At 32.6% G+C, this 27,893-nt stretch overlaps 1 protein-coding gene and 1 long non-coding RNA gene across 5 annotated transcripts in view; one reads left to right on the forward strand and one right to left on the reverse strand.

Moving 5' to 3' along the window:
- The window catches only part of LOC112126807, a 32,994-nt gene extending 10,211 nt beyond the window's left edge, over positions 1–22,783 (forward strand). Inside the window, exon 3 of the long non-coding RNA XR_002910239.1 lies at positions 22,630–22,783. This is a non-coding gene — a long non-coding RNA (uncharacterized LOC112126807). The remainder of the gene's footprint in view (positions 1–22,629) is intronic.
- The window catches only part of LOC106667160 (neurobeachin), a 243,309-nt gene that overhangs the window by 165,697 nt on the left and 49,719 nt on the right, over positions 1–27,893 (reverse strand). For 2 of the 4 annotated variants that reach the window (XM_014394897.2, XM_014394895.2), the window contains exons 9-28: positions 20,054–20,200; positions 19,571–19,684; positions 15,380–15,520; positions 15,183–15,319; positions 14,894–15,107; positions 14,129–14,351; positions 10,371–10,704; positions 10,199–10,307; positions 10,028–10,109; positions 9,814–9,965; positions 9,592–9,756; positions 8,284–8,442; positions 7,048–8,197; positions 6,361–6,526; positions 6,146–6,299; positions 5,859–6,038; positions 5,238–5,372; positions 3,011–3,118; positions 2,793–2,949; positions 1,712–1,897 (exon numbers count right to left, since the gene is read on the reverse strand). In XM_014394897.2, coding sequence (XP_014250383.1) covers positions 1,712–1,897; positions 2,793–2,949; positions 3,011–3,118; positions 5,238–5,372; positions 5,859–6,038; positions 6,146–6,299; positions 6,361–6,526; positions 7,048–8,197; positions 8,284–8,442; positions 9,592–9,756; positions 9,814–9,965; positions 10,028–10,109; positions 10,199–10,307; positions 10,371–10,704; positions 14,129–14,351; positions 14,894–15,107; positions 15,183–15,319; positions 15,380–15,520; positions 19,571–19,684; positions 20,054–20,200 — 4,213 coding nt within the window. The remainder of the gene's footprint in view (positions 1–1,711; positions 1,898–2,792; positions 2,950–3,010; positions 3,119–5,237; positions 5,373–5,858; positions 6,039–6,145; positions 6,300–6,360; positions 6,527–7,047; positions 8,198–8,283; positions 8,443–9,591; positions 9,757–9,813; positions 9,966–10,027; positions 10,110–10,198; positions 10,308–10,370; positions 10,705–14,128; positions 14,352–14,893; positions 15,108–15,182; positions 15,320–15,379; positions 15,521–19,570; positions 19,685–20,053; positions 20,201–27,893) is intronic. The other 2 variants (XM_014394896.2, XM_014394899.2) reach the window with 2 other exon arrangements.

Consider the following 27,893-nt stretch of genomic DNA (forward strand, 5'->3'; position numbering starts at 1 on the left):
TTTTAATGAAAAAAGTAATCCATGGAAAAAATGTGACAAAGGATGGTGCAAAATGTGCAAAAACCTGTAAAATAGCAACTATTATCTAATGATAAATATTTTATTGCAGATTATTTTCTTTCAGACACTTCTTTCTTCCATTTTCCCAAATTCTGTTCTTGTACAATATAATGCAATAACTATGAGCATGTGGCCAAGGCAGCTCGTAAAATTTGGACTGCGTTTGGTGATGAAACGATAAGCAAGCACACTGCCCACAAGTTGTTCAAAAGTTGGAATTCTTCTGGGAATAAAAGGATTGATGATGAACCACGGTCTGGTGGACCTTCTATCTTGAATGACAATGAATTGAGGGAAGCTATCAAACTTGATTCAAAGTCAAATATGTCACGAACTTGCCAGAGCATTCAACATAAGCAATGAAACCATGTAATCTAGCTTACATCGACTTGGGAAAACATGGAAGCTGAGTAAATCCTCATAACTTGACCGATGGTCTCTTTCTAACCACTTGCCTGCTTTCACAGCAAGTAGAGCTATTTATTGACCTGATTGTAATATGCAACGAAAAATAGATCCTGTACAGAAACACCAGGAGATCATACATTTGACTGTCACCAAATGTAAAAACCAAATATTCTTTGTATTTGGTGGAGTACAGCAGGTGTTCTACACTCCTGCCACATGGCCAGACCATCACTACAGAAATCTACAAATAAAACAAGTATCTCTTCCTCTGGCCCAGAAACAACTTCTCATAACAGAAAAGGTGTAATTTTTCACCAAGACAATTTGAGATTTCATACAGCCTGAATAAAAGAGATGACAATGAAGCTTGGTTGGGAAGTCTAGACCCCCTCCGTACTATCCAGACCTGGCCCCATCCCTCACCTTTTCTTAGCAATGGACACTCATGCGACCAGTCGGGAGTTCGATAATCGTCAAAAGCTGGAAAATGAGCTGAATTTAATTTTTAAGCACCGGGACCCAAACTTTTATAAGAAGGGCATATTGAGTTTTCCCCTTATTAGAACTTCACAGAAGTTGGGAGAAGGCTATAGGTGTTGATGGAGACTATTTCCCCAAATAAAATATCTATAAACTAATTTTAATTGTGACAATTATACCCTTTAAATCCGCACGAATGTTTTCTGGTCACCTAGTATATAATAAAAAAAAAAAAATAAAACATTCAAAATAGCTTTTCCAGCAAGCTGTATTATTTGTTTCGTACCAATTTCTAGATGAGGGCTATTTAATGCAATGGACGAAGGCATTTTTGTTATTGTTCTGTAATGCATACTGCCAAAGCACGAATGACCAAAAAGCAATCATTTCCACTTACCAAACTTCACGATGGTAGTACGTTAATTCTATTTTTAATAACTGCAATAGAAAAGTATAAAAGTTTGCAACTTTCTGCTTTTTTGTAACATATGTACACTAACTTATAGTTTTTGGAATTTAATAAAACCTATTATGTATTTTGAATTTAATATATTCAATTAAATTTCAAGATAAGTATTAATTACAGACTTTGACCTATTTTAAATCGGTAAAAGTGAAAAGAAAAATCTACTTATCATTTATATAGCCTTTTTAAGCATACAAAGTAATGTTTTAACTTATAAACTAAATTGTTCAATATAAATTATACAAAAAACCTACTATGTAACAAAGAAACAGTTTCCAGAAACATAGATTTGGGTACCTTGACGAGGAAGAATTGGGTATCTTAACACTTTAGCATTGTTGATATTGTTGTTATTATTGTTGTTGCTGCTGTAGTTATTATTGCTGTTTCTAAGTAGGGGCGCATTAGGGTGTGAGTTAGGTAAGAACTGAGGGTAGACATGATGCGACCATTGAGGGAAAAGAGGTCGAGGTCCACTGCAATCTGCATAAAACGATACTGGCAAATCTATGATATTTCTTAACTTCCAGTTAAGTACAATTTAATCATGAAGACAATTTTTTTTTAAATTTTGGATCCAGAAGTTCACCATGAAACTAACTTACCTTATTTTAATTATATGCAATACTTGGTTAAAAGTATGTAAAGATTTGTAATCTCCTTTCAATAAAAAACACTAAACAAGACAAATTTCATACTGTTTTCCTTAAAATTCTGCTCAATTATGTCTGATTTTTTTTTTTCATAAAGGATTTTTTATTTACCCCATCCATATTCATATGCCAATGCAAATATATAATCTCACCATGATAATTATTCAAAAAAATACGTAAAAACAGTTTGCATTTTCATTATGTCAGTATCGATAAAACTGAGCCTCAAGTTTATAGAAATATTCGATAACTTATCGATTTAATGAGTAAATAGCAGGGCACAAGTGTTGGCATGCTGTGCTAGAGAAAATAAAAATAAAACAGAGTGCTTAAGCACAAAACATTTTGGTTACTGTGAACTTGAATTAGATCTATCTTTTCAATTTGAATCTGTGTTAAAAAGTGCCATAAAAATTATTTACTACTTAATAAAAAAATTTCAATAGTACAAATTCCTTATAGCAATGAAACTAAAATTTAACAAAATCTCAGACAATCCATGGACCATACATTCTGATAGTTAAATTGCTGTTAAGGAATTTTCTTTAACTGATTTCATCATAGGCAAATAATTAAAGACAACTACCTGTTTCCTGGCTACTTCTGGAACCATCTTATAAAAAAAATTATTAAAGATGCAGTCTATGATTTCAAAGGTTAGGCAGCATTATACAAAAATTAGCAATAAAATTATTTGAAAAAATGAAAACATGATTTTTACAAACCTGGAGGGCTTTCTGAATGTTGGTTTCCAACTGAGGTAGGCGGAGTGGCTACTCGTGCTAAAGGCGGTTCTAATATATCCCTATATTTACTGACCATTAATACTGAGATAAAATATACAACAGCAAGGGATAAAAATTGTGCCTGTTTTGTCTCCTCCTTGAAACAATGAAAAAAATTAATTATATAAAAATAATAATAAATAAAACAAAATACTTACGACATCTCTGTAAATGACAGCCCTAAGTCGGTTAACATCCATGTCTTGTAACAGTTTTTCTGGATCTTTTACAGGGTTCCCTTGATTATTTGTTGTTTCTCCGACATTCTGAATAACAAACGATTGTTTCAGTACGATTTTGCTCATGTTCACAAAGAAACAAATTAAAATAATATTGACCAGGGGAGGCCACAGACACGAAATCACTAATTTAACGCAAACTTTTTTTTGTGATAGTAGGTGAAAAATATTAGACTTGTGTTTGTATTCTTGCCATACCCTAGGAACGAGAAAAAAACATTTTAAGTTTTACATTTTTTTAAATTCACTAGTTTCGTGATCCACTTGAGCAATTAATATTAACCAATTAATTAACGTTTTCGCGGATTCGAACCCACGATCTTCGGCTTAATACGCTGCTGCTCTACCACTTGAGCTATCGTGATCTCGATCCACTCGGACACCAACTTCCCATCTCAACCACACCTTTTGAATTTTCCCTCCTTTTAGCCATTTTTCAAATGTCGTGTAATCAATTTAATATTTTTTATTTAATATTTAATATAATATTTTTTATCTCTTTTATCTTAATTAATTGGTTAATATTAATTGATCAAGCGGACCACGAAACTAGTGAATTGAATAAGTTTAAAATGAAGTATACCTTCACTAAAGCTCTCCGTGGCCATTTCATTTGTCACCGAGAATCAAATTGATTACACGACATTTGAAAAATGGCAAAAAGGAGGGAAAATTCAAAAGGTGTAGTTGAGATGGGAAGTTGGTGTCTGAGTGGATCGAGGTCACGATAGCTCAAGTGGTAGAGCAGAGGCGTATCAAGCCGAAGATCGTGGGTTCGAATCCCGCACGTGCCATTGACTTTTTTATCTCAACTGAAAACCTTAATTAACTTTTTAAAATGTTTTTCTGCATTTATAAGATTTTTTTAAAATAAGATAAGAAAATAATATTCAGGGTTGTATTAAATGAGATTAGATATATAAAAGGTTACAAAAACAATAAGGCGCTTCTAATAAAGTAGACTAAAAAAAAAAAATGTAACAAAATAGATTCAGAATTGTTTAAGCACCCTTTAAAGCCCTTATATGCAAATTTTTATTTAGTAAGAAAAGAAAGCTATTTTTGGCTGGATCAGCTGGGGACAATTGTTTTCTCTTTATGTCTAGTGCTCCACATAAAAATTCATAACACCTCGAGATTTTATCCAAATTCAGCTAATGTTGAATGCAATAATTTACAACCTATAGTAAGCTTAATTTCTCTCCTTTCTTTTTGTCCTTTATGCCCCGAATGTGATACGGATGATGAAGTGCACTACAAAATTCTCTCTTGTAGACTTTTTGAAAGGTAAAGCTGGCCCCCAACTTTATGCGAACTTGTCCAAGACCAAAACTGTTTCTAGGTGCTAAAAGCATTCAACGTAAAAATTCTTGGCTGTCAAATATACAGCGCAAATTTATCTATTTACTTATTTATCTATTAAAAAATAATATTTTTTTCATTTTCCCAAATATTTGTATTCAGGGGTTTTGGGGTGCAGGAAACGAGTATCTATACCTCAAAATAGTATGGGCATCAAAGATAATTCAGATATATATTAACATGAATATGTTTTTGGGCTGGATACACAAATTTCTTATGATCATTTTCACATCGTCAATTTTGCATTACTGGGGAATGCGCATGGGTAAGGTTAGGTTTGGTTAGGTCACATAACGGGTGAGGTTAGGTTAGTTTTAGCATAAGGGTAAGGGTTGAGTTAGGGTTTAGGTAAGGAGCATGGTAAAGTGAGAGATTACATTAGGCAGAGTTAGGGATGGGATGCTATGTTATTATGTGATGTCATTTTCAGTGAAGCAGAGAAAATATGCGAGTGTGAAGTGCGAGTATTACTTCTCTATTGCTTTCTCATTTCTGATACCAAGCTATTATTGAATGCAATCAATATTACTTTATTATTCTACATAAAAATCTTTTTAAAAAATTAAAAAAACAATCGACACATATATAAGAATCTGGACATACATACTACATGAGAGCAGAAATATATTATACTTTAAAAAATTTAAATATTGTTTTCTCGGCTGTTGTGTATAATATTTTTCAACAAAGTATCAAAGAAGAAAAATTAAAATTGTAGATCTCATATCTGTAACATCCCCTTAAATTCTTATAAGGCCAATAACTAATTATTTGATTAATTTACCTTAGGAGATGTTTGAACACCACGTATTAAAGATTGGAGGTGGGCTGATTTATTATTATATACAATTGAAGTGCCATTGAAAGGACGTCTCCTCTCTTTACATTCTAGGCAATTTCTCACTGCACACGTGCAAACCTTAAAAAATGAATTAAAGTTCATTATAAATAAAATGCATTTATGTTCAAAAATTGCAATTATAACAATCAAAACGATTTTTAGCTTAGCAGCAAAGCCAATTCAGGCTGCAGACTTTAATAATTATAAAAATTACTACCATTCACTGCATATTTTTTGAAAGGTATGGTATAAAAATGACAAAAGTAATGTTTTATAAATTGTATTTCTGAGAATAAAAATTTAATTTTCTATCATTAAGGAAACTACATTAAGGAATTACCAGGTCTACATTACAATAAATGTTCTTCCTTTATTGATGAAATAAAATTTTTGCAATTTTTACAAAATTTCAATGAAATAGCCAAAAGCCTGTTTAAAAATTATTTAAAAAATATAAATATTTTTTCTTCAATATTTTAAAATGGCTTTAATGGTGGGGGGATTGCTAGTAAATTACTAAAACGGTATAATTTACATTAATAGTTGAAATATAATTTCACATACCAATCGAAGACATTGTCGTAAGATTCCACCACTTGACATATTTTTCTCCGCTTCCAATTCGCCAAAATTTAGAGAACTTGCAAAAACTAAAACATCAGCTAGATTTACAAGTCTCTGTAAAAATGAGATTGCAATCTCAATTGGCATTCCTTGAGTAGGTTCCATGACATCCAGTTCACTCTGTGAAAGAATAATAATAAAAATAATAATCTAGATATATGTAAAAGTAAAGTTCCTGTCATGCAGGGCTTAAAGTCCAACTACCCCTCCCTAAGATTGGTACTTACATTAGGGGATGTTGCAGATGCGAGTAAAGGTAATAAGCCTCCACAGGCAATAATTAAATTATCAGCCAGTTGCGATATTAAATGAACAGTATTGACTACAAAGATAGCGTTTTCACTGCTGTTCACAAAATCGAGAACAGATTTAGTAGTGTGGCTACAATTAAAAGTGATTACTTAAAAAAATCAAGTAGGGGTATAAACAAATGATAGTTTACCTTTTCCAGACTTGAATGTCTGTTTCAATTGAGAACAAAACATCAGAGAGTAATCGCTGATGGATATAAGACCATTTGAATTCAGGTATTCTAAATGGAGGCCGAGAAGGACCAGGGCTAAACATAGGCCTTCCGTTTGCATCTTGTGGCACTTTGCGCTTTGGTTCTGTTAATGAAAGGAAAACCAAGACAAAATGAGTAGTTGATAAACATTGCCGGGCAATTAAAAAACAATAAACAAAACGATTAATTAAGGTTTTTAGTTGAGATGAAAAAAAGTTAATGGCACGAGAGGGATTCGAACCCACGACCTTTGGCTAGATACGCCGTGGGGTTGAGATGGGGAGTTGATATCCGAGTGGATCTAGATCACGATAGCTCAGGTGGTAGAGCAGCGGCGTATCAAGCCGAAGATCGCGGGTTCGAATCCCTCTCGTGCCATTAACTTTTTTTCATCTCAACTAAAAACCTTAATTAATTGTCTTGTATTAAATGGTCAAGTGGACCACGAAAATAGTGAAGAAACAATAAACAAACTAACATATGTCAAAACAAATGCAAAATTTAAGCCTTGAACCAGATCTGTATTATGTTAAAATTATAATGATATAGCTTAAGTGATATTTAAATTACATTATTTCATAAATTTACTAGTAATAAGTTTTTCAACAAAAATATTAAACTCACCATCAACTTTATCAAATTTCTTAGTTTCTTCGTTGTTAAGATCTGCTGTGTCGGAAAGTTTCACTTCTTCATTCTTTTCAACTAAACTATTTTTGCACTCAGTTACAGCCTGAGTTTCAGACACTTCTTCATTCTTTTTGGGTAAATCATTTTTGTACTCAGTTACAGCCTGAGTTTCAGTGAAATTTTCATTTTGTGATATTTGAACACTAGATGAAATTTCATGGGATTCGCTTTTGTACTCCTGGCCCTTATCATTATCATCTGCATTTTTCGAGTTTGCACATTCGTCTTTTTCTTGCCCTCCAAGTGTTTCATTTTGAGAACTTTCTATTTCCACTTGGTCAACAGGAAGAGATAGGTTTTGTAAATTTTCACACAACATACTGTCAGTAATAACATCAGACTTGCTGTCATCTATATCTTCTTGAGCACAATTATTCATTGTTTCATCAGGACTAGAAAGATTCGACTCACCATCTACAAAGCTTTCTAGTTCTGTCGAAGTCAAATTGGACGGCATAATTGTTTCAATAAGTTCCTCAGAAGGCTCTAAAGTGTCATCAGATTTTTCAGAAAATTTTGAGCAAATAACTTTACTTTCAGTAGCCTCCCTAACCACAGATTCGATAAGTTCACTCGCTTCAGACAAAATGACATTCGTTTCAGAACTTAATTGGTGGACGGATTCGATATCTTCTATGTAATCTGAATTTTGAAGTTCTCGTTTGTCAGCTTCAGTGCCTGTCGGTGTTAAATAAACTTCTGAATTATCACTGTCTCCTATCTTGCTGAATTCTCCTGAATTTTCAATATTGGACATTTCATCAGCATCGAGTTTCAAAGTGGTTTCAGTCATCCTATTTTGCATTTCACTAGATTCAGTGATGTAGTTTCCTTCTTTGTCTTTTTCATCAGAGCTCACTTCCCTGGTGTATGGCAAATTGTTAGTTTCTACGAGAAACACGCAGTTTGAATCGCCTGAATTGCTTGGAACATTGACTTCAGCAGTGTCGTGAAGAGCCATTGTAGTTGCAGTCGGTGAATCTTCTATTGAAAAGTTAGCCGAATCTTGTTTTTTATCATTAGCCCATCTGTCATTTCTCCTCTCTTCCCTTACTTCACTTTCTTCTGAATTTTCATGAATGTCCTGAAACAACTCAAAATTATATAAAGCGAGTTCACTCAAGTGACGCTTAAAATAAAGTCTGTTTATTAATCTTCAATTTTACACACCTGGTACACAGAAGAATGAAGAGCTTGATGTTCCCAACCAGAGATCGTACTTATAGGTCTCTGCTGCCTCAATGCCGGATCTGTTATATTGTCTGATCTCTGTCTTTCATAATGTTCATACATTTGAGCAAATTGTAATTTAAATTCTTCGTATGATACCTATAATTTGTTTTTAAATTATGAAAAAATGAAATAAGAAAAAAAATTAATAAACTCAAAGACAAAAACCAGACATTTCTATTTTGTCGTTTATTTTAAACTATATGTATTTTTATACTTATTTTAATGTAAACCAAATTAAACAAGATCAGAAATACATGAGTTTGAATAAAAATTGTTTAATTATGATGGTTTGAAAGAAAATTCATCAAAACACCAGAAAATCATTTAGTGATAGATTAAATTTTAACTAACAATTTATTAACTAATTTTGCACTTAATAACCGTATTACCTCCCATGGCTTTGCAAAGGGTCTTAAGTTTCCATGGCATAGAGTAAATAAGCAATGTTGTTCAATAGTTGTTGGACTGTGGGATTCATATCAAGAAAACGAATTGTGGTAATCCCTACATCCTCTACTCAAACTATATGCAGTCGAGCATTATCAACATTAACATGAAGTCAACATCAACAATAAATGGAGCGAATGAGACAACACCTTCCAAAAGAACTTCCTCTAATGTAATCAATTCAGTACAGGCATGGACAATGATTCCACCCCACACCATAACTATCTTTTAAAAGGCTGTGACTGCATGGCACATAAAGCAATGCATTCTCCACATATTCACACACGATCATGGTCATATGATTGCAACAAACCAAATCGGCACTCATCTGTAAAGAGAAGCGAGAAGCTGATTAGCAAATAGTCACCTTTCCACTCAATGCTTCTCCAATAGAAGAGAACCTAATGTGGGATGTTCATAGACTAGGTTGTTTTCAAGAAGTTTTCTGATGGCTGTTTTAGAGCTCACCCTTACATTACAGACCATTTGGAGTTGACTACCTATCAAGGGACCTGTTAATTGATGGTTCTGTAGAGCAGTAAAAGCAATAAACTATCATCTCTAGCCATCATATATCACAGTCGACCACTATGTTCAATTGAGACTTCCGGTGGACCTAAATGCTGTAGACTGTGGATGATTGAGCATGAAACACCCAGGAACGCTATGCCCGGGCAAGATCTTCTTGACTTAAAACCGTGGTTTAAAAAAAAATTAGTAGATAAGTGATATTATGGAAAATAAACATATAAATACAAGAGTCTGGTTTTTGTCTTTGAGTATTTAAAAAAATGGTACCTTTGAATGGACTATGGCTAAAGTATCAACCCACACTCTCCAGCCTCCATATTCATGTTTAATGGCATGATGCAGTAACATGCGAAAAAGCGAATATACCATATCCGATGTTTTTTGTTCTTCTGCATTTTTAGGATGAATGTAGGCCATCGCTATCAACCATTCCTGAAATAATGCAAAATATTTAAAACCTAGAGATTAAAAAGTAAACAATCTTAATACCTGCCAAACAGACATTTGAAGAACCGTTCTTCGATTCTCCCGATTATTGTTGCACAAAAGTGTCATATCAGACAGGAACAGTTTTTTGACTTCTAAAAGTTGCTCTGTTTGTTTTGACTGTCTTATAAGTGTTGCGACGACTTTTAAAATCACTGAAAAATTAGGAAGTTAGTTGAGCTTGTTGAAAACTACTTCCACATGTTCAAAAGCTTACTTGGATTTTCTAATCTGAAATGTGATTCTGGTTCAGGATGCCGTGTGTACAAAATTTGTTGGCTTATATGTTCTGTCATTATCTACAATGCAAAAACAAATTTAAAAGATGTTTTCTATGTTATACATGTATTTTATCACTTGATAAGTTATTAATTTTAGCATCCAATACCTCATAAAGAACGTTGTATGTGGGCAACGTCAATGTTTCTTCATTTAATAATATTCTTTCCGCAAGTAATGTGTACAAATTATGAGGGCTCATTACATCATACTTTCTCCTATAATATTGAATATTACTAGTGAAAGAATCTATTTGTTAGATAACTTAAAGAAATGCTTACTTGTGTGTAGATCTGCTTAGGAAAAAGCCAAGCAGTTTTAAGGCCTGCAGCCTAATGAGGTGACTTTGTGATGAGAGAAGTTTGAAGACGCATCTAACGCCGTGTTTGGCGTCAAAAGCGGGCACCATGGCAGCCGGATGCTCAGATAGCAGAGAAATGAGTGTCTGAACGACATCATGCAAATTTTCATCCTCTTGAACGGTAGATACGTAATTGAGAACACTTTGAAGTTCATCTTCTCGAACTCCCGACCCACCCATCATCAATTGTTTCAATAAAATCAATATAAACGCACGAACGCCCAAAATATCTTTTTGAGCTGGCCGTGGTCCATCTAGAAGCAAATAAACTCTCTTAAATTAAAAAATCTAAATTACATTTTTCCACCTTTTTATTTTTTTATGATTTCAAATTATTTTATTTAGACTTTACTTTCGGAATTGTTTAGCATGCAAAGCAGCACGGTTTTAGATACTTAAAAATTCTATAAACAAAATAATTTTTGAATAATACTCATTGCTCAGTTGGCAAGTTTTGATTGAGAATATGAGTTAAAATTATATATACAAGTGAATAAACTTTGACAGAAAGCCAATTTTGTTGGATTTTGTAATACACACAATCAAATTTAAGTGTTTTCTTACACGTATGTAGAATATAATATATACATCAAAATTGGTTTTGAACTTTTATTTCTCTTCTACTTACTGTACAATATTTAATTTAATAAATTTACATAGCATTATTTACAAGACAATATTCATAACAATTGATATTCTGCAATTTAGTTATCAGGATCTCAACAATGAAGATAGGCAAACCAAGAAAATCGGTAAAGACCAAATAAGAGAGGTTCATCACCTTTAGAAATTTCACATTGATATTATTCCTATTAATTTTTTCTGGTGATGGGTCCAGTCAGAAGTGGTTGTAAAAAAAATAATTGGGATAAAAAGTGAGTTGAAAGATTTTGGAGGCTTAATTTTTGAAGAAAAAGGGTTTTTAAAATTGCTCTGGATTGTTTTCAATTGAGTTGAAACTCTCGGTAAGAATATATTTTTATTATGGTTATGTTTATGAGCTGGATATACATGTTTTTACATGGCCATTTTTGGGTCATCAGTTTCACGTTACTGGGAAATGTACACGAGTTGGACTAGGCTAGGATGGAATGAGTTAGATTAAGGTAGGAATGGTTAGGTAGGATTAGGAGAGGGTTAGGAATGTGTTAGGTTAGGTGAGGAAGGGTTAGTTTACATAACCATAATTAAGTGGTTTTAATAAAACTTTGTTACTTTTACAACATGTTCAATAAATCTGTAGGTGCAATGAAAAGTGGGTTAGATCAAAAATTATATAAAATGAGTTAAGTGCAAGAAAAATAACAAAATCATAATGATTTATCGGGTTGTCCGGAAAATAATGCAGGATTTTAAGTTTTCATTAAAAAAAATCTATATAAAATATTCTGTTTACGTTTACAGGATTACTCATTTGTATGAATGTCAACACTTATTAATCCTCTTCCAAATGATATTGTTTGTTTACCTCTGTAGCATTCCGCTACTTGGAAATAATTCAGTCATCCTTATAATGTCAAAGCGAGAATTTCGTACGATTTTCTTTTACGAGTTTAAACTCGGCCGAAGCGGAGCCCAAACGGCTAGAAACATTAACCAAGTCTGGGGCGAGGGTTGTGTTAATGAGTGCACTGTGCAAAGGTGGTTTAAAAAATTTCGGGAGGGAGATTTCAGCCTTGAAGATGAAGAAGGTCGTGGAAGGCCTTCCTCTCTTAATGATGATGTTCTGCGATCAGTGGTGGAAGAAAACCCCAAAACAACTGTTCGAGAACTTGCAGAGCAACTCAAAGTCAGTAAAACGACCGTCGCTGACCACCTCAAGGCGATTGGAAAAGTGAAAAAACTCGAAAATTGGGTTCCACACTCATTAAACGATCGCCAAAAAAATCAGCGCTTTGATGTTTGTGCATCACTTCTTTGTCGAAACAAAAATGACCCATTTCTGGCCAGAATTGTTACATGTGACGAAAAGTGGATTCTCTACGATAACACTAGACGTTCTGGACAGTGGCTCGACAAAGGAGAAGCTCCAAAGCCCCCAACTCATCAAAAAAAGGTAATGGTTACGGTATGGTGGGCTTCATTTGGTTTAATACACTACAGCTTCTTAAATCCTGGCGAAACCATCAATGCTGAATCATACTGTAACCAAATTAATACCATGCATCAGAAATTGGCAGTAATGAAGCCCTCTTTGGTCAATCGGAAAGGGCCCATTTTGTTGCATGACAACGCTCGACCACATGTGTCACGTGTAACGTCACAAAAATTATTGGAGCTTGGCTATGAAACTTTGCCTCACCCACCCTACTCTCCGGACCTCTCGCCTACTGACTACCATTTTTTTAGACACCTGGACCACTACTTACAACACATAATATTCAAAAATCAAACGGAACTGGAAAATGCATTTATTGACTTTATCAATTCTAAAAATTCTGAATTCTACTCAGACGGAATTAATAAGTTACCAACACGTTGGGAGAAATGTATTGAGAGTATGGGAAATTATTTTGATTAAAGAACATTGCTTTAAAGTAACTAGTTTCTTTTTTTTTGTTTAATACCAAAATCCTGCATTATTTTCCGGACAACCCAATAGTTAGGTAAGGTTAGCATTAGGCTTAGGAAAGGTTAGTTTAGATAGTGTAGGTAGGTAGGAGTTAGGTTAGGTAAGATTAGGTTGCATATCCATTGTTCAAGGTTTTTGAATTTTTAATAAAACTTTATTTTGTTACATTAGAGCATGATCAATAAATGTGCAATTGCAGTGAAAAATTGGTAAGATTAAAAATTGTGAAAATTGAGTTAATGACATGGGAAAATAACAAAACTGGAATAATTTGATTACATAGGTTTAGGGTTAGGAATGATTAGTTTAGGTAGGGTAGGGTTAGGTGAAGTAGGGTTAGTTTACATTTAATTATTTTTATCATTTAATTATTTTTATTTTTTGATAAATGTGATCAGTAAAAGTGTGGATACAGTAAAAAATGGGTTTAATGAAATATTGTAAAAATTGAGTTAAATGCATGGAAAAAGAACAAAACGGGAATGATTTGGTTACATAAGGTTAGGGTTAAGATAAGGAAAGGCTAGCTTAGGTAAAGTAGGATTAGGAACGTCTTAGGTTCTGTAAAGTAGGGTTAGGTTTAATATCCATCATTCAAGGTGTTTTTTAAATAAAACCTTATCTTGTTTGGTTTAGAATATGATCAATAAAAGTGTGGATGCAGTTAAAAGTGGGTTAGACAAAAATTGTGAAAATCAGTAAAATACTTGAAAAAATAACAAAACCGTAATGATTTGGTTACATAGGGTTAGAATAATTAGTTTAGGTAGGGTAGGGATAGGTTAGGTAAGGCAGGGTTAGGGACATGCTAGATTAGGTAAGGTAAGTTTAGTTTTATATCCATAATTCAGTATTTTTTCATTTTTGTTTTTATTAAAACTTTATCTTGTTTGTTTAAAATATATTCAGTAAACCTGTGGGCGCAGTGAAAAATGGATTAGATTGAATATTGTGACAATCGAGGTAAATATACGGAAAAATAACAATTCCAGAATGGTTAGGGTTAGGTCACATATCCATGATTCAATGTTTCCCGTGAAACGGAGGTAAAATGCGAGTGCGAAGAGCGAGTTCACTACAGACATTCTTAAAAGTTGTTCTCTTACCGATTCCTTTAGGAGTTATTCCACTTTTTGTCCTTGGGTTTACGACCCAATAATAATACTTCAAGGTATGGATTGTCTGTAAGACAGTCGAGACACGGCGAACGTTAGAATATATTTGCGTGTCAGCTAAAAATTCTGTAGCAAGGTACGAATACAATCTAGTATGTACAGCTGCCGGCGTGTAAATCCACAAAGCAGGGTTAAACAGTACATGATCAAGAAGCTGAAATGAATATTTAATTATAGAAAGCATATTTTAAAACTAACATAAAATGTTATAAGAAATTTACAACAACAAATTTATCTCATGTACAAAGAGTAAAACAACTTTAGTATAACAAAAAATGTTTATCGCTGGAGTAATAAAAATAACATACTAATTTGAAAATATAATTGATTTACTTTTTAAAAACATAATATTTTAGCTTTCATCGCAAAGGAAATGATTTAATGGCATGAAAAAGTAGATAATTGTCACTGGTTTCATGCTGATTGCTAGAAACATGTACATGCATTATTTTAAAAAATAAACACATTATTTAATCATAATTAGTAATATTGACAAAAAAGTAATCTTTTTACAGTTTTATACCACCTACACTTGGAAATTAATTCTATGTAATTTTTCATTTACCATTTACCACATTTTTTTCCCAAGGTAAATTGCGCAATGAGACTAGATATTGGGAAGATCCATGCAAAGTTACACATAAAATCTACTTTTTTATGGACTCACATGGAACATAGCATTGTGTATAAACATACCTGCTTCAGTAAAAGTTCACTGTTTGAACTTAAGCAGGTAACCAAGTGTTTTGTCAAGCCAAGGAAAGAGCTCAGGACTTCCAGCGTAAGATGCTCTCTAGACGAACGCTGGAGCATATAACTGATCACGAGAAAGCCACGATTTTGGATCATATGTTGTTGCACAGTTGGAGAACTTTCGACAAGTTCGCAAATAAATCCTAGTAACTTGGAACTAAAAAAATTCAACAAACAAAATGGAGAAATTTCAATAAAGTTTAAACATTACTAATTTAAATCATAAGCTCACCATAATGTTGGATCACGCCTGCTCTCGATTGAATCATAGGGCATGTCAAGTTGGGAAAAAAGGGGAAATAACACTTGAATACCCCCAACTGAATTTAATGTGCTGTGAATTGAGTGTGTGATCACAGCTTTGACATCCTAAATTTTTTAATAAAAATATTATATTATGAAAGAAATTAATCAAAATAAGCACACTACCTGCAACATCAAAGCGTGTGGGGTATGCACAAAATATGATGTGTTCCCTTTGGGTGCTGATTGCAAGCAGAGTTGACTGTCCGTAGCAACAGGATTGTACATAAAGACAATCGCACTTGATAATTTACCATCGTATAAAACCTGAAAATGCACAATTTTTTCACATGAAACATAATATATATGTATTGTTTCATATAACAAGGCAGTTGATCAAATTTTACAAAATATTGACACTGTGAGAAAATTCAATCCAATGACAGCCATTTTCAGGAAAATACACATATAATTGTACAGTTAAAACTTAACAAAGGACTGAACAAAGTTTTTGTTTTTTATAACATCAAAAGCTAATTGAAATCTTACCTAATAACGACTTTACAGATTAATAGCACATGTACTAATAGAGTAAATAATCTCATCATGAAAATGGGTCATGGATTTTAAAAAGTTTTGTTAACAAAACTATTAATAAATTAATAACCACTAATAAAATAAAACACATTATAAAGTATCATCTACAAGGAAATGAAATACTTAATTAATAGTTCGGGTTATTGTCTGTATAATTTATTAATAACTAAATTTTCAGACATAAACTCCTTACACACATAATCATGCATGTACATGCTCACACAAAGATAAAATGCAGATTAAATAAGGTGTGTAAAAAAATGTTTTTTTTTTTTTTTTTTAAATTACCTATGTAAACACAAATATGACTATTCACTAAAAAAAAATATACTAATAAACTTTTAAAATTAACCAGCTAATCTGTTCTGTTTAAATAGTTTTGGAAAATAAATTAACTCAAATATTGGTTTAAGGTCACTTGAGGGGACCGCGGTGGCCAAGTAGTAAAGGTGTTTGACAAGTATTTGTCACACGAGTGGTTCTGGGTTCAAATCCTGGCAAAGCCCAAGGTTTTTTAATCAATTATTATATGAAAAATGTATCGTAAAGTGGTTTGACCCCATATCCACAACACCCAATGGCTATATGGACGTTAATAAAACCTCCTGTATGACAGGAAAACTCAATCGACCCCTTATTTGCCAAGTTAGAGGTTCTGGGTTCAAATCCGAGCACAGCCCATGGCTAGCTAAGTAAATAGAGGAGAGCATAATTGCATACAAGTTTGTGATTATACAATACATATGATACTTTCTATTTTTAAATTTACAATTTATTTCATGTGCTTAATAGATATTTTTAAATGTTTTGCTTTAAGATTCTAATAAAGCACGTTTAGATTAATAGCTTTAAAACTATATCTATACCTAAATCTGAAGCACTCATAATTCAATTAAGCAGAGAGTAAAACACACACTGTCATCTTTCCTTTTTTTTTTTTAAAGATTCATAGATCATTCTGTTTATGGCACCTACTTTTTAAGTTTGGTATTATATCATGCTCTGCACGTACAGAAAGGTCTTGCTTAACAAGTTCCGCATATTGGAAGCAAGTAAACATAAGTGGTAATTATACTTGATTACAGCATAAATTTTCAAAAGAGTTATGCTCCCTGTTTTAAATTTTGAATAAAAAAGACGCAACTGATTGTATCTCGGTGCTTAGCTGTTTTAATAATCTTTTGAGATTAATTAAGGTTTTTTAGATGAGATAAAAAGGCCAATGGCACGAACGGGATTCGAACCCACGATCTTCGGCTTGATACGCCGCTCTCTACCACTTGAGCTATCGTGACCTCGATCCACTCGGACACCAACTTACCATCTCAACCGCATCGGTTCGAATCCCACTCGTGCCATTGACTTTTTTATCTCAACTAAAAACCTTAATTAATTGTAATATATTAATTGGTCAAGCGGACCACGAAATTAGTGGATTTAAATCTTTTGAGAGTTAATTAGCATGAATTAAGAATCAATAATGGGATATTAATACTCTTAGAATTTGTAAAACACTTTAGGCTGAGCGTCATGAAAGAAGACCAAATCTCAATCTCATAAGACAGTATTTAAAAATAGATGACAGAATGTGATATACATATACAGTGAAGCCCCTCTAAAAAGGACAAGGAAGTGTTTTTGTCCAATACTGAGAGGTGTTCAGAGAGAGTAAAGATTCCAATTCCAGTCCATATAAATTCTTGGGAATTCTAATCAGAGTCTATCATGTTGTACAGAGATGCAAGAATTTTTAGTTCCTCCGCAAAACAGAACGTCAGACACTTGAAAAACTCCTCTGCAAAAGAAAATCGTTTGAAGGAGGAACAGGACCTTATGAAGAAAAAGTACAAGTTTCCAAAAATGGATTATCAAAATATGTTTAAAGCTCCAAAAATAGAAGAGTATATGTAAGAAGAAAGGCAACTTCCGTGCACACAATTTTATAATTACAGTTTACAATTACTCTGATGTGGGACTGTGATGACTGAGTGGTTAGGTCATTTGATTCGTTTTTGCCACGCTAGCAGTCGTGGGTCCAGGACAGCCCATGGTTTCTTTAAATGATAATAGTATGAAAGAAGAATTGTAAAGTATTTTGATCCCTCATCCACAACCCCATCGGATGGACATTAAGGCCTCGTTATGACAGGAATTAATTTGCTCTGTTGTGGACTGACAGGCTGTGACCATTATTGATTTGATGGGCTCTGTTATAAAGACGTTTAAGATACGTAGAAACCTTTTTTTTCCCAGGCTATGCAAACATGTTAAGAGAGATGCCCTCTACAGAGGATTGTCCATTAAGAGGGGATTCACTGGAGGATACATCAATAACGCTGGAGGACAAGATGGACATAAGAAAAGGTGAATCTCACAGCTCAGTTTTATCATGATTAACATGCAACATTTTTAAGTACTTAGGCATTCTAATTTAGCAAAAGTATGCATCATAATACAAAAACCATTAATACTTCTACGTTTTAACTACTTGAAACAATTAAACTGAATATTTCATGTCAAAATGTACCAAAAGTAAGAACTCGCTAATAACAATATTTCAACGTAATCTAGGATAGAAAACTATGAGACAAAAAAAGCCAAAAATACAAAAAAAAGATGATAAAATAAATCAGATATCAATAAAAATGTGCTAATTACCATATCACCAAGCTGCTCCTCTTTTAAGACAAAACTAACTTGGACAAGTTTTGAAGTCTTTATTTTTGCATATGTTGAATAATAAATCTAACTGTATAATCATGAGTTTATGGCGAGTTTTGAATTTTTATTTGTTTGTCATTTTTCATAATTTATCACCAGAATGTTTATAATTAGTGTCGATGGAAATAATCCATCAAAAAATAGATCTTTCCATTTATAAATTTATCTTATTGGAACAGACCCTATCAACATTGGATGATGTTCAAATTTTATTAAGATCTTAAAATTACTTTAGCCGTGAAATTTGTTCGATGTTTATCACAGTGCATATATTGAGAAAAATCTGGCAAAATATTATAAACTTGCAAATATTCGTAATTTAAAAAAAAGCGATTAAATGCAGGCTGTGAAATTTTTGCAAATCTGAAAAAATTATTTTAAAAACCAACTTTAGTTTTAAACATATTTGAACTCTTCGTTTCCCAAATATGCTCGAATCATTAACATACAAATACAGTGAAAATATGACCAAAAAAAGTAGCAAATATTACAAAAAACACTCAAAAAGTGTGTGAAATAATAAGCAACAAAATGTGAAAAACTGTAAACTAAAAAAAAAATCACAAAAATGATCTGTTCCTAATTTTAAATTAATAAAAGTAATTGAAAAATTATGCTCTCAATTACAATCTCAATCAAATTTCATAAAAATAATATTGCTACATTTTAAATAATTTTTAATTAAATGGCCATCTCTGAAAATTCTAAGTTGAAATTTAATTTTAAATAAAGTTTCTTTAAGCACATTTGCCCTCAATAGAATTTTAAAAAAGTGCACAAAATTTCACCGTACTATTCGAATTTGGGTACTTAGATCATCCATAAACTCTCGCTCTGAAACATGACATGAATATTTTACTAATTATTACTAACGATATAGTAATAACATTACAAATACGTATTTTATTAGTTCATTAAAATATGTACTGGAACAGCAAACCAAATTTGCATTTGTAGTTTAAATATGTTAAAAATGATATATTTGTATTTGTATTAAATTACGCCGTTATTAAAATGGGACAAAACAGAAACTGGCAGCTGAGTGATATGTCGGCTTACAGCATTCACAGGTGTCGTGCAATGTTGATCTGTGGAATCCTTGTTTCCGTCACTCACCCTCTTGTGATTTTCTGGTAGGCTTAAATGACACTCATTGTCAAATCGAAACTGACTCTGTAAATAAAAAATTTTCTTATACAAACTATATAACTTATACAAATAATTATAATAATACAAAAAGTAAATTTTAAATAAAATCATGTCATTATAGCTTTATTAATCATTTCTTCATTGTAATTTATAGTGTATACTATATAAACTATGTAGATTAGGCATGGCCAAGTTATGTAGGGTTAGGGTTAAGGACAGGTTAGGTTAGGTAGAATTAGAACAAATTAGGTCCATACAGTGGACATGGGTTAAGGTTAGGGACAGATAGGTTAAGTGGATGGAGTATTGACAAGTAGGTAGGGTTAGGCTAGATATCCATAATTCAATGTTCTTTTGTAAAACAAGGAAAATATGCAAGTGCAATTTTTTTACCTTGTAACCTGGACCTAAGCGATGCATTGCACATATTTGATGAGTTGTCAATGCTTCACTAAAAAGGTACACTGTAGACATCTGTCCACAGAATATGCGCTCTTCGTCTAATTCGGGAGTTGCTCCAATGTAGCATTTGTCAAACGGCTGAAATCAAAAATTCAAATACTTAATAATATAAATTTAATATTATTACAGAATATGAAATTATTGGTCTTTGAAATCAGTAAATCGGTGTAACACAAAATTTATATATAATAAAAAAGTTTGTGACCACTGAGATCATAATAAACTGAAGTCAATCTAAAGAAGTGATCTCATTGACAATATCATCATGACACAAAGAAAGATAAAAAAATTGTTATTTTACCATTACACAGTATAATTTTACAGTTGAAGTATATACATAAACTTCTAATGAATTTGTCTGTTTATTAAGACATCAAAGCTTATTTTAATCCATTTTATTGCCAGATAAAACTTAATTTGTTGCATTTTTATCCAAGATATTTTTCAAGCCTTTAATTTTACACCATTCAATCGACATTAGAAACAATCCTCATGGAATGTAAAACATATTTCAGTCCATGAAACATTAACTATCTAACAGAGAATACGACTGCAATATATTATGCTATGCACAAATAGCTGTAAAGCACATATTAACAGAGTGCAAGAAATTAGCATGGCAAATAATAAGGTGTAGACTCCCTGCAGATTTTAAACAACTTTTAAGCACAATACTGGTTATAATAAGAAGTAGATTTGATAGCTGAAGGGGAGCCCTTTCATACATAGTTTGCATTAATGAGCAAATACTTATTAATGAGAATGTTATTTGTGCTTGGGTGTGTTTGTGATGATGGAATATCGAGTACCCACAAACACACACATTAGTCTAGGTTATTTAGTTTTATATCTATTTGCCTTGGGATAGGGGGGTTGTCACTGGTGTAATATGAAAAACTTTGATGATTACGCAATTGTATGAATTTATTAATTTGCGTGAGTGGTCAAGTGTGTATTGACATGGTCTGTGTGGAATATTGAGTACCCACAGACCTATCAAACCAATTAGGTTAAATTATGATAGTGAATGTTTTACTGTATGTGAATGTATTCATTAGCATGAAGAAAGATGAAAATCTGGTTTAGGCTGTGAATAATTTAGTGTAGTTATAGGGGGTGGAGTCTCAGCAGTATATCGAGAACTCTTCAGACCCCGCCAACTTAGGTTAGATAATCTTCTAAATATTATGGATGTGTATTTTAATTAAGTAGTATATTTTAATCATGTGTGTAAGAGTTAAATGTCTAACATCCAATATTTAAGACAGTGAGATAAAATATACTTATACCATTCCCGATTAAAACAGAAAACCAAATATTAAACGTTAGGAATTAAGTAAAATTACAATTAATCAAAACTTGCAATTGGTGCCGTTATGGCCGAGTGGAATTTCAAAAAATGCCTTTGTAACACTAACCGTACTTCGGTTAACATAAGATCATTAAAAAATGTTCCAGCTAGAAATAATTTTGTATTACTTTCAAATATTAAACTGAGGGTGTAAGTGAGTGTGTTTTTAGCCTTGAATAAAACATTTTCCTTTCCCTAGGAAAATTTAAAATAACACAAAACAAGGTTATCTACACGTATATTCAATGCAAATAGCCATTCCAAAACAGGAGACCTTTGTAATTCGTTACTGTGCTCAAGCATTCTCTTATCAGGGGGCATTTCTACAAGCTCTCTATACACAGTAACAAAGGACACTGCAATTAAGTAAGACATGTTGAGCAATCTTTCTCTGTGTGCAGTACACATAGACGGTCTTTGACCTAGAAGTAAGTGCCCATGTGACAACCTCGCATGGCCAATTCTTAATTGGATAAGGATAAAACCTCTTCTGCGATTCAGATCTTCCGAAGGTCATGAAGTTTAAAAGTGAATATTCATTTTCATATTAAAGTGTGATTAGTTAATTCTCAGATAATGTTATACATCAGCTATCATATCCACTAGTCCCCTAAAACTTTCAAAGTAATAATTCCCCCCTCAATTTACCTTCTCTTATCAGAGGGCATTCCTACAAGCTCTCTATACACAGCAACGAAGGACACTCTCACTCAATGTTAGAGTGATATGGCCTATTCTCACCAGTTTTCCCTTGTCACACATACATACTATACATACTATATACGATAAAACAGCCCTGTTTCCTCTAAAAATCTGAACAAAGGACCTAAAGATTCACTATTGGGTGGCATTCCTAAACACTCTATATGGAGCCAAGGATACCAATTGAAGTGAATTAGGTGGGACGCATTAAGCAACCTTACTCTACATGCAGGACACATACGTGGTCTTTGGCTCAGAAGGTCAGTAAGTGTCTATGCATAAACACTGAACATCTATAATTTAATAAACTATGTTTTAAAATTTACACTTATATTTAAGTTATATATTTTAATTTTATTTTCAAAATTCTTAAACATTTTAAATGGTTGCTGGAGAAAATAAAAAACAAACTTTTCTGTGGCATAAAAAGTGTTCTTTATTCTATATATTTCAGGCTCACTGTCTCATCCTCAGCAGCCCCAATGAGTTATTCTTTCAATCCTAATCTCTACACAATGGACAGTTTTAAATACACTGCAACTAAGAGCATATCTAGATGGATGTAAATAAGCCTGCATAAATAGGCCACAAAGTAATAAAAAAATTATGCAACCGCCAAGCTTTGTTTTCTTCTTTTTTCTACCAACTATCTAAATTTAAAAAAAATAAAAATAAAGAATTTAACATCTCATTATTTTTTAGTATAAATATTAATCCTTATTTCTCTATTAATGTGAGATTGGTAAATTGTTTCTTAAGGAAGTCATAAGACTATATTACTTACTAATAATGGTAGAGTGACATGGCCTATTCTCACCAGTTTTTCCTTGTCATACATGTTTCAGCACTTTGCCATCTTCAGTGGTTAGTAAGTCTGGTGTGTCATTTTATTTGGTCATAAGTCAGAACTTTTTCTAAGTTTTTCAGTTACGTTTGTTTTCATCAATGAAAATAATAATTTAATTTTTAAAAAGGATAATATGTTTAGTTTATTTCTTACACTTTTATAAACTTGAATCATTATAATTTTTGATCTTTATTTGTTGGGGAGTCAACCAAAGAAGAAGAAATCGGTTTTTTACATAAATTAGATATATATTACTGTGCGCACCCTTTTAGCGTGTGATGAGAGGAATAAGGAAATTTGTAAGTTCATCAATTTCTTTCAAGGTCTTATATCTTTTTTACAAGGCTTGTTAATTGAAAATGGAGGAAAATGGTTGTTGTCGTTTAATAGTTTTTTTATTGCCACAAAGGGAAAACTGCAGCTCATGCTACTAGGAAAATTGTGATAACATGTTAGGAGAAAGCACTGTCCATAAGTGGTCTGCTCGATTCAGATGCGGAAATTTTGATTTGAAAGACACAAAGCTTTCTGATCATTCAACCATTGAAGGCCAAATTCAAGCTTTTGCGACAAATAACTCACACTCAATGTGACAACTTAACATATTTTACACATCTAAGGGTGAACAGAAGAATAGTCATCCACTCGAACAACGGGTGGCACTGAGGGCAATTACCTTATCGGTAGTACAGTTCATGGTCATTTGGGATTGCATTAGGGCTCTATCAGACATTGGAGAAAACAACAATTGTCTTAGTACCAGAGTAGACAGGGCAGAAGAGCATCAAAGAGGCTGATTTGGAGAATTTATCAAAATTGGCCAAGGAAAGTTTGATGAGGATACTTGAAACCTTTTTTGGCATACCAAACTGAACTTGACTGTCCTATGCTTAGATACCTGACCTGTTTGGACTAAAAATAAATAAAATAAAAACTAAGGTTTTTAGTTGAGATAAAAAAAGTCAATGGCACGAGCGGGATTCGAACCCACGATCTTCAGCTAGATACGCCGCTGCTCTACCACTTGAGCTATTGTGACCGCGATCCACTTGAACACCAACTTCCCATCTCAACCACACCTTTTGAATTTTCCCTCGTTTTTGCCATTTTTCAAATGTCGTGTAATTCGAATCCCGCTCGTGCCATTGACTTTTTTTATCTCAACTAAAAACCTTAATTAATTGTAATATATTAATTGGTCAAGTGGACCACAAAATTGGTGAATAAAATAAAAACATTTATCTATCAGACAATGGATTAAAAATAAGTCCTCATCAAAGGAAACTACTAACAACAGAACATCTAAATCTAGGACGTGTTATTACTAGAATAATAAGACTACTGCAGAGGCAAATGTGTAGACTGTGAGTGGTTGAAACAGATATTGCCAGGAAGAAAAAGAAGAGACAGTGGAACACATCCTTTGTTTGTGCGAAGGTTTATTTATGTATGCTATGTTCCTACTCCTGGGAGAGGAAAAGCACAGACCCGAAGGATTATGGGAATCCTGGGGATGAAAAGTCCTTAACAATAATGTTCAGAGAGGAATCTCCTGGGGAAAATGCACCGAAATGCCATTAACTCCAAAAGGCAGATACCATCTCAAGTTGTGCATCTGGTGTGATCTGAATGCTTTATTATAAACTTTTTCCATCCAACAAACCGTTAATTTGATTAAAGTTAAGCAATTAAAGTAAGCCGCCATTGGCCAAAAATACCGGCAATGGATAATTGCAAGCAAGGGATTTCCATAAGGATAGTGCTCAACCCTGGACAAGCCAGATATTGTTAGAGCTTGGGTGGGATGTATCCCTTCAAAATTTTCAATTATTCCAACCTCTGCCAACAAAGTAAAAAGTTCACTTCACTCAAGGACTGCAGAAATTACATCGAAGAGTTCAAGTTCAAAAAAACTGAGCACTGGGAGGAAGAAGATACAAAATTACATGGAAGATGGCAAAAAATAGTGGAACAAAATAGTTAATATATTTTTTATTAAATTTGCTTACAAGTACCTAAAATTTTCATGGAATTTACCATCAAAAAACAGACTTATGTTAGAACAAAATATATCCATTGAAGATGGCTCACCAAGAAAGCTGATACATAACAAAATACTGTTTTATAAGTAAAAGCAAAGAAGAATCCTGTTGTATAGGAGGGCTTAATGTCCAAATAAAAGTTGGGTGTCACTTACGAGGGGTCAAACCGCTTTACAATAATTCTTTCAAACAATTTTTATTTTAAAAAACCATGGGCTGTGCCAGGGTTCGAACCCATGACTGCTAGGGTGGCAAATAAGTCTAGACCAAGATTTCCTGTCATACAGGAGGATTTAAAGTCCAACCACCCATCGGGTGTTGCAGACAATGGATCAAACTACTGTACAATACATCTTTCAAACAGTTTTTATTTTAAAAAACCATGGGCTGTGCCAGGGTTCGAACCCATGATAGCTAGGATGGCAAATAAGTCTTGACCAAGATTTCCTGTCATACAGGAGGACTTAAAGTCCAACTACCCGTTGGGTGTTGCAGACAATGGATCAAACTACTTTACAATACATCTTTCAATTTTTATTTTAAAAAACCATGGGCTGTGCCAGCGTCTGTATCCAGAACTTCTAAATTGACAAATATGAAATCGACCCAGTTTTTCTATTGTACAGTGGGACTTAACGCCTAACTACCTGTTGGACACACACACTCACATTAATACCTCCATTATCCGGAAATCCAATTTCTGGGCCGTATGCTATGTATATAGGTATATATTTTGCAACAAATCACTTCTGATTTGAAGAACCATGTTTTATCTTGTTCCTATCAAACTCCTACTGTTTGTTTACATTGGATACATTCATTATGACAATTTATCTGGAATAATGCACTAAACTCTTCCTTATTTATGAATATCATTCCAGGATGACAAACCTCTTCTACCCCGCTTTTGAAGTTTGTTGTAGGGTGTTGGGAGTAGTTTTGGAATTAAATCGGTGTTACAGGCCGTCAATATCGCTTTGTCAATGTTGCTGAGCACACCTTTTTGTGATTTGGCCTTTTGGAAATTTTTTATGATTCAAAAAAATTAATATTTTTACATTAGATACGTATTAATAAAATGGATAAAAGTAATGTATGTATTGTGTCTTCTTGATTCATCTTTTAATTAATGCATTTAAAAAAATTAATTCCATTATCTGGGGTTTTAAATTTTTCCATGAATCCCCTCCTACCACAAATAATGGGTGTTTTATTGATCAAAATAAAATTAAATTAAATAAATAATTTTAAAAAACTGATTTTTTTCTCCTTCGTTGGCTAACTCATCAATATGTCAACAAATAAATAAAAATGTAATCCAACACAGCCCATGAAGAAACAATCATGTGGCCAATAAATCATAATTTTGAAGGCATTTTAATTAAAATTGAAGGTTTACAGTGTATTTAAAATAAAATAAAAATATAACAGCAATGTCTTTTTTAAAACTATACTACTTAAACAGACAAAGCAAAAGTTGTTTGCTATCATTTGAGCAAGCGCCCTAAATTGTGAACAATGTTTTATTTAACCTTATTTCAATATTTCACAAATGTTTTTTCCTGTAAATTAAAAACCTAAAATAAAACTATGTATAAAGCAATGGGTTTTATTATTACATATAAAATAAAAAAGCCTAAATTATAATACAAATTTTAATTTAAAAAACATTAAAACAAATCTACTGAATGGCCCTTCTCGTTCTTTCTTCCATAAATATTTTCACACAGTTACTACTTGACCTTCCTGATCATATTGTCTATCTGTAACTGTCATGTTTGGGGGGGGATCAAAATTATCTTACTCTCAGGCATCAAACTTGAAATTATCATTGTATAAAAATGTCAATGAGGTGAACGATGATGTCCAAATGAAAGTGGGGTATGATATACATCTAATAAAAAAAAATCTCACTGATGTTTTAAAATATTTATTTCACAAAGAATAAACTTTAGTGTCTTAAAGTCTTCATATGAGGACGAAACCCTGTCAGCTCTCCTTCCCATTTTATATGTCATAGTCTTCTTAGAGAAGGACATGAAACAAAACAATTTTTGTAAACATGAAAATCATTTAAATAAAGAAAGGCAATAATCCTTAATGTAGTACAGCCATCTAAAATAACATTTTCCCCCAAATGAAAACCACCAATTTGGAGGAAATAAATATTCATAATGAAAAGCTCTAATCAAAATAAATTGAAAAGTGAAAATCCAATAAATTGATTAAATCAAAGGTTCAAATAACTGTCATATTTTAAATTATACCGTCTAGTATTCACATTATTTAGTAGCACCTGATGTTGGGTAGATATGAATATAGTAGTTGAAAAATAGTTTGAATATATCAAAATAAATTTACTCACAAGAGCTATCCTGTCTAGTACAATTTGACAGAACACTTTCATATTTCTTTTATATACAAGATGTACACAGGTAATTCTCAAACTGTTCGTATATTATATGCTATCTAAACATAGAAATGCTCTCATAAATGACTTATTTTTCTCAAACTAGCAGCTCATAATTTAACCACAACAACACTAGGTATAAGTGTTTATATTTCAATTATTTATTATTTTTAAAAAATTTGCAGTATTGCATCTTATTTAATGTTTGAACAATTAAATGACCAATGGATAGCAATTTAGAAAATGGAACATTTGAGGTCTGGAAAATTGAAATTTATAGAAGAAACAGAAAATAATTTAATAATAAGTAAAAGCAACGAATTCAATTCATGCTATTACTAACATTTTCCCAATAAATCCCGCAATAGAAAAATTTCTATATTGGCAGTATAAATTTATTTTAAGTATTTATTTGTAAA

This window comes from Cimex lectularius, unplaced genomic scaffold, assembly GCF_000648675.2.
Source record: "Cimex lectularius strain Harlan isolate CLEC.00 unplaced genomic scaffold, Clec_2.1 scaffold118, whole genome shotgun sequence".
In the NCBI taxonomy this organism is placed as follows: Eukaryota; Metazoa; Arthropoda; class Insecta; order Hemiptera; family Cimicidae; genus Cimex; species Cimex lectularius.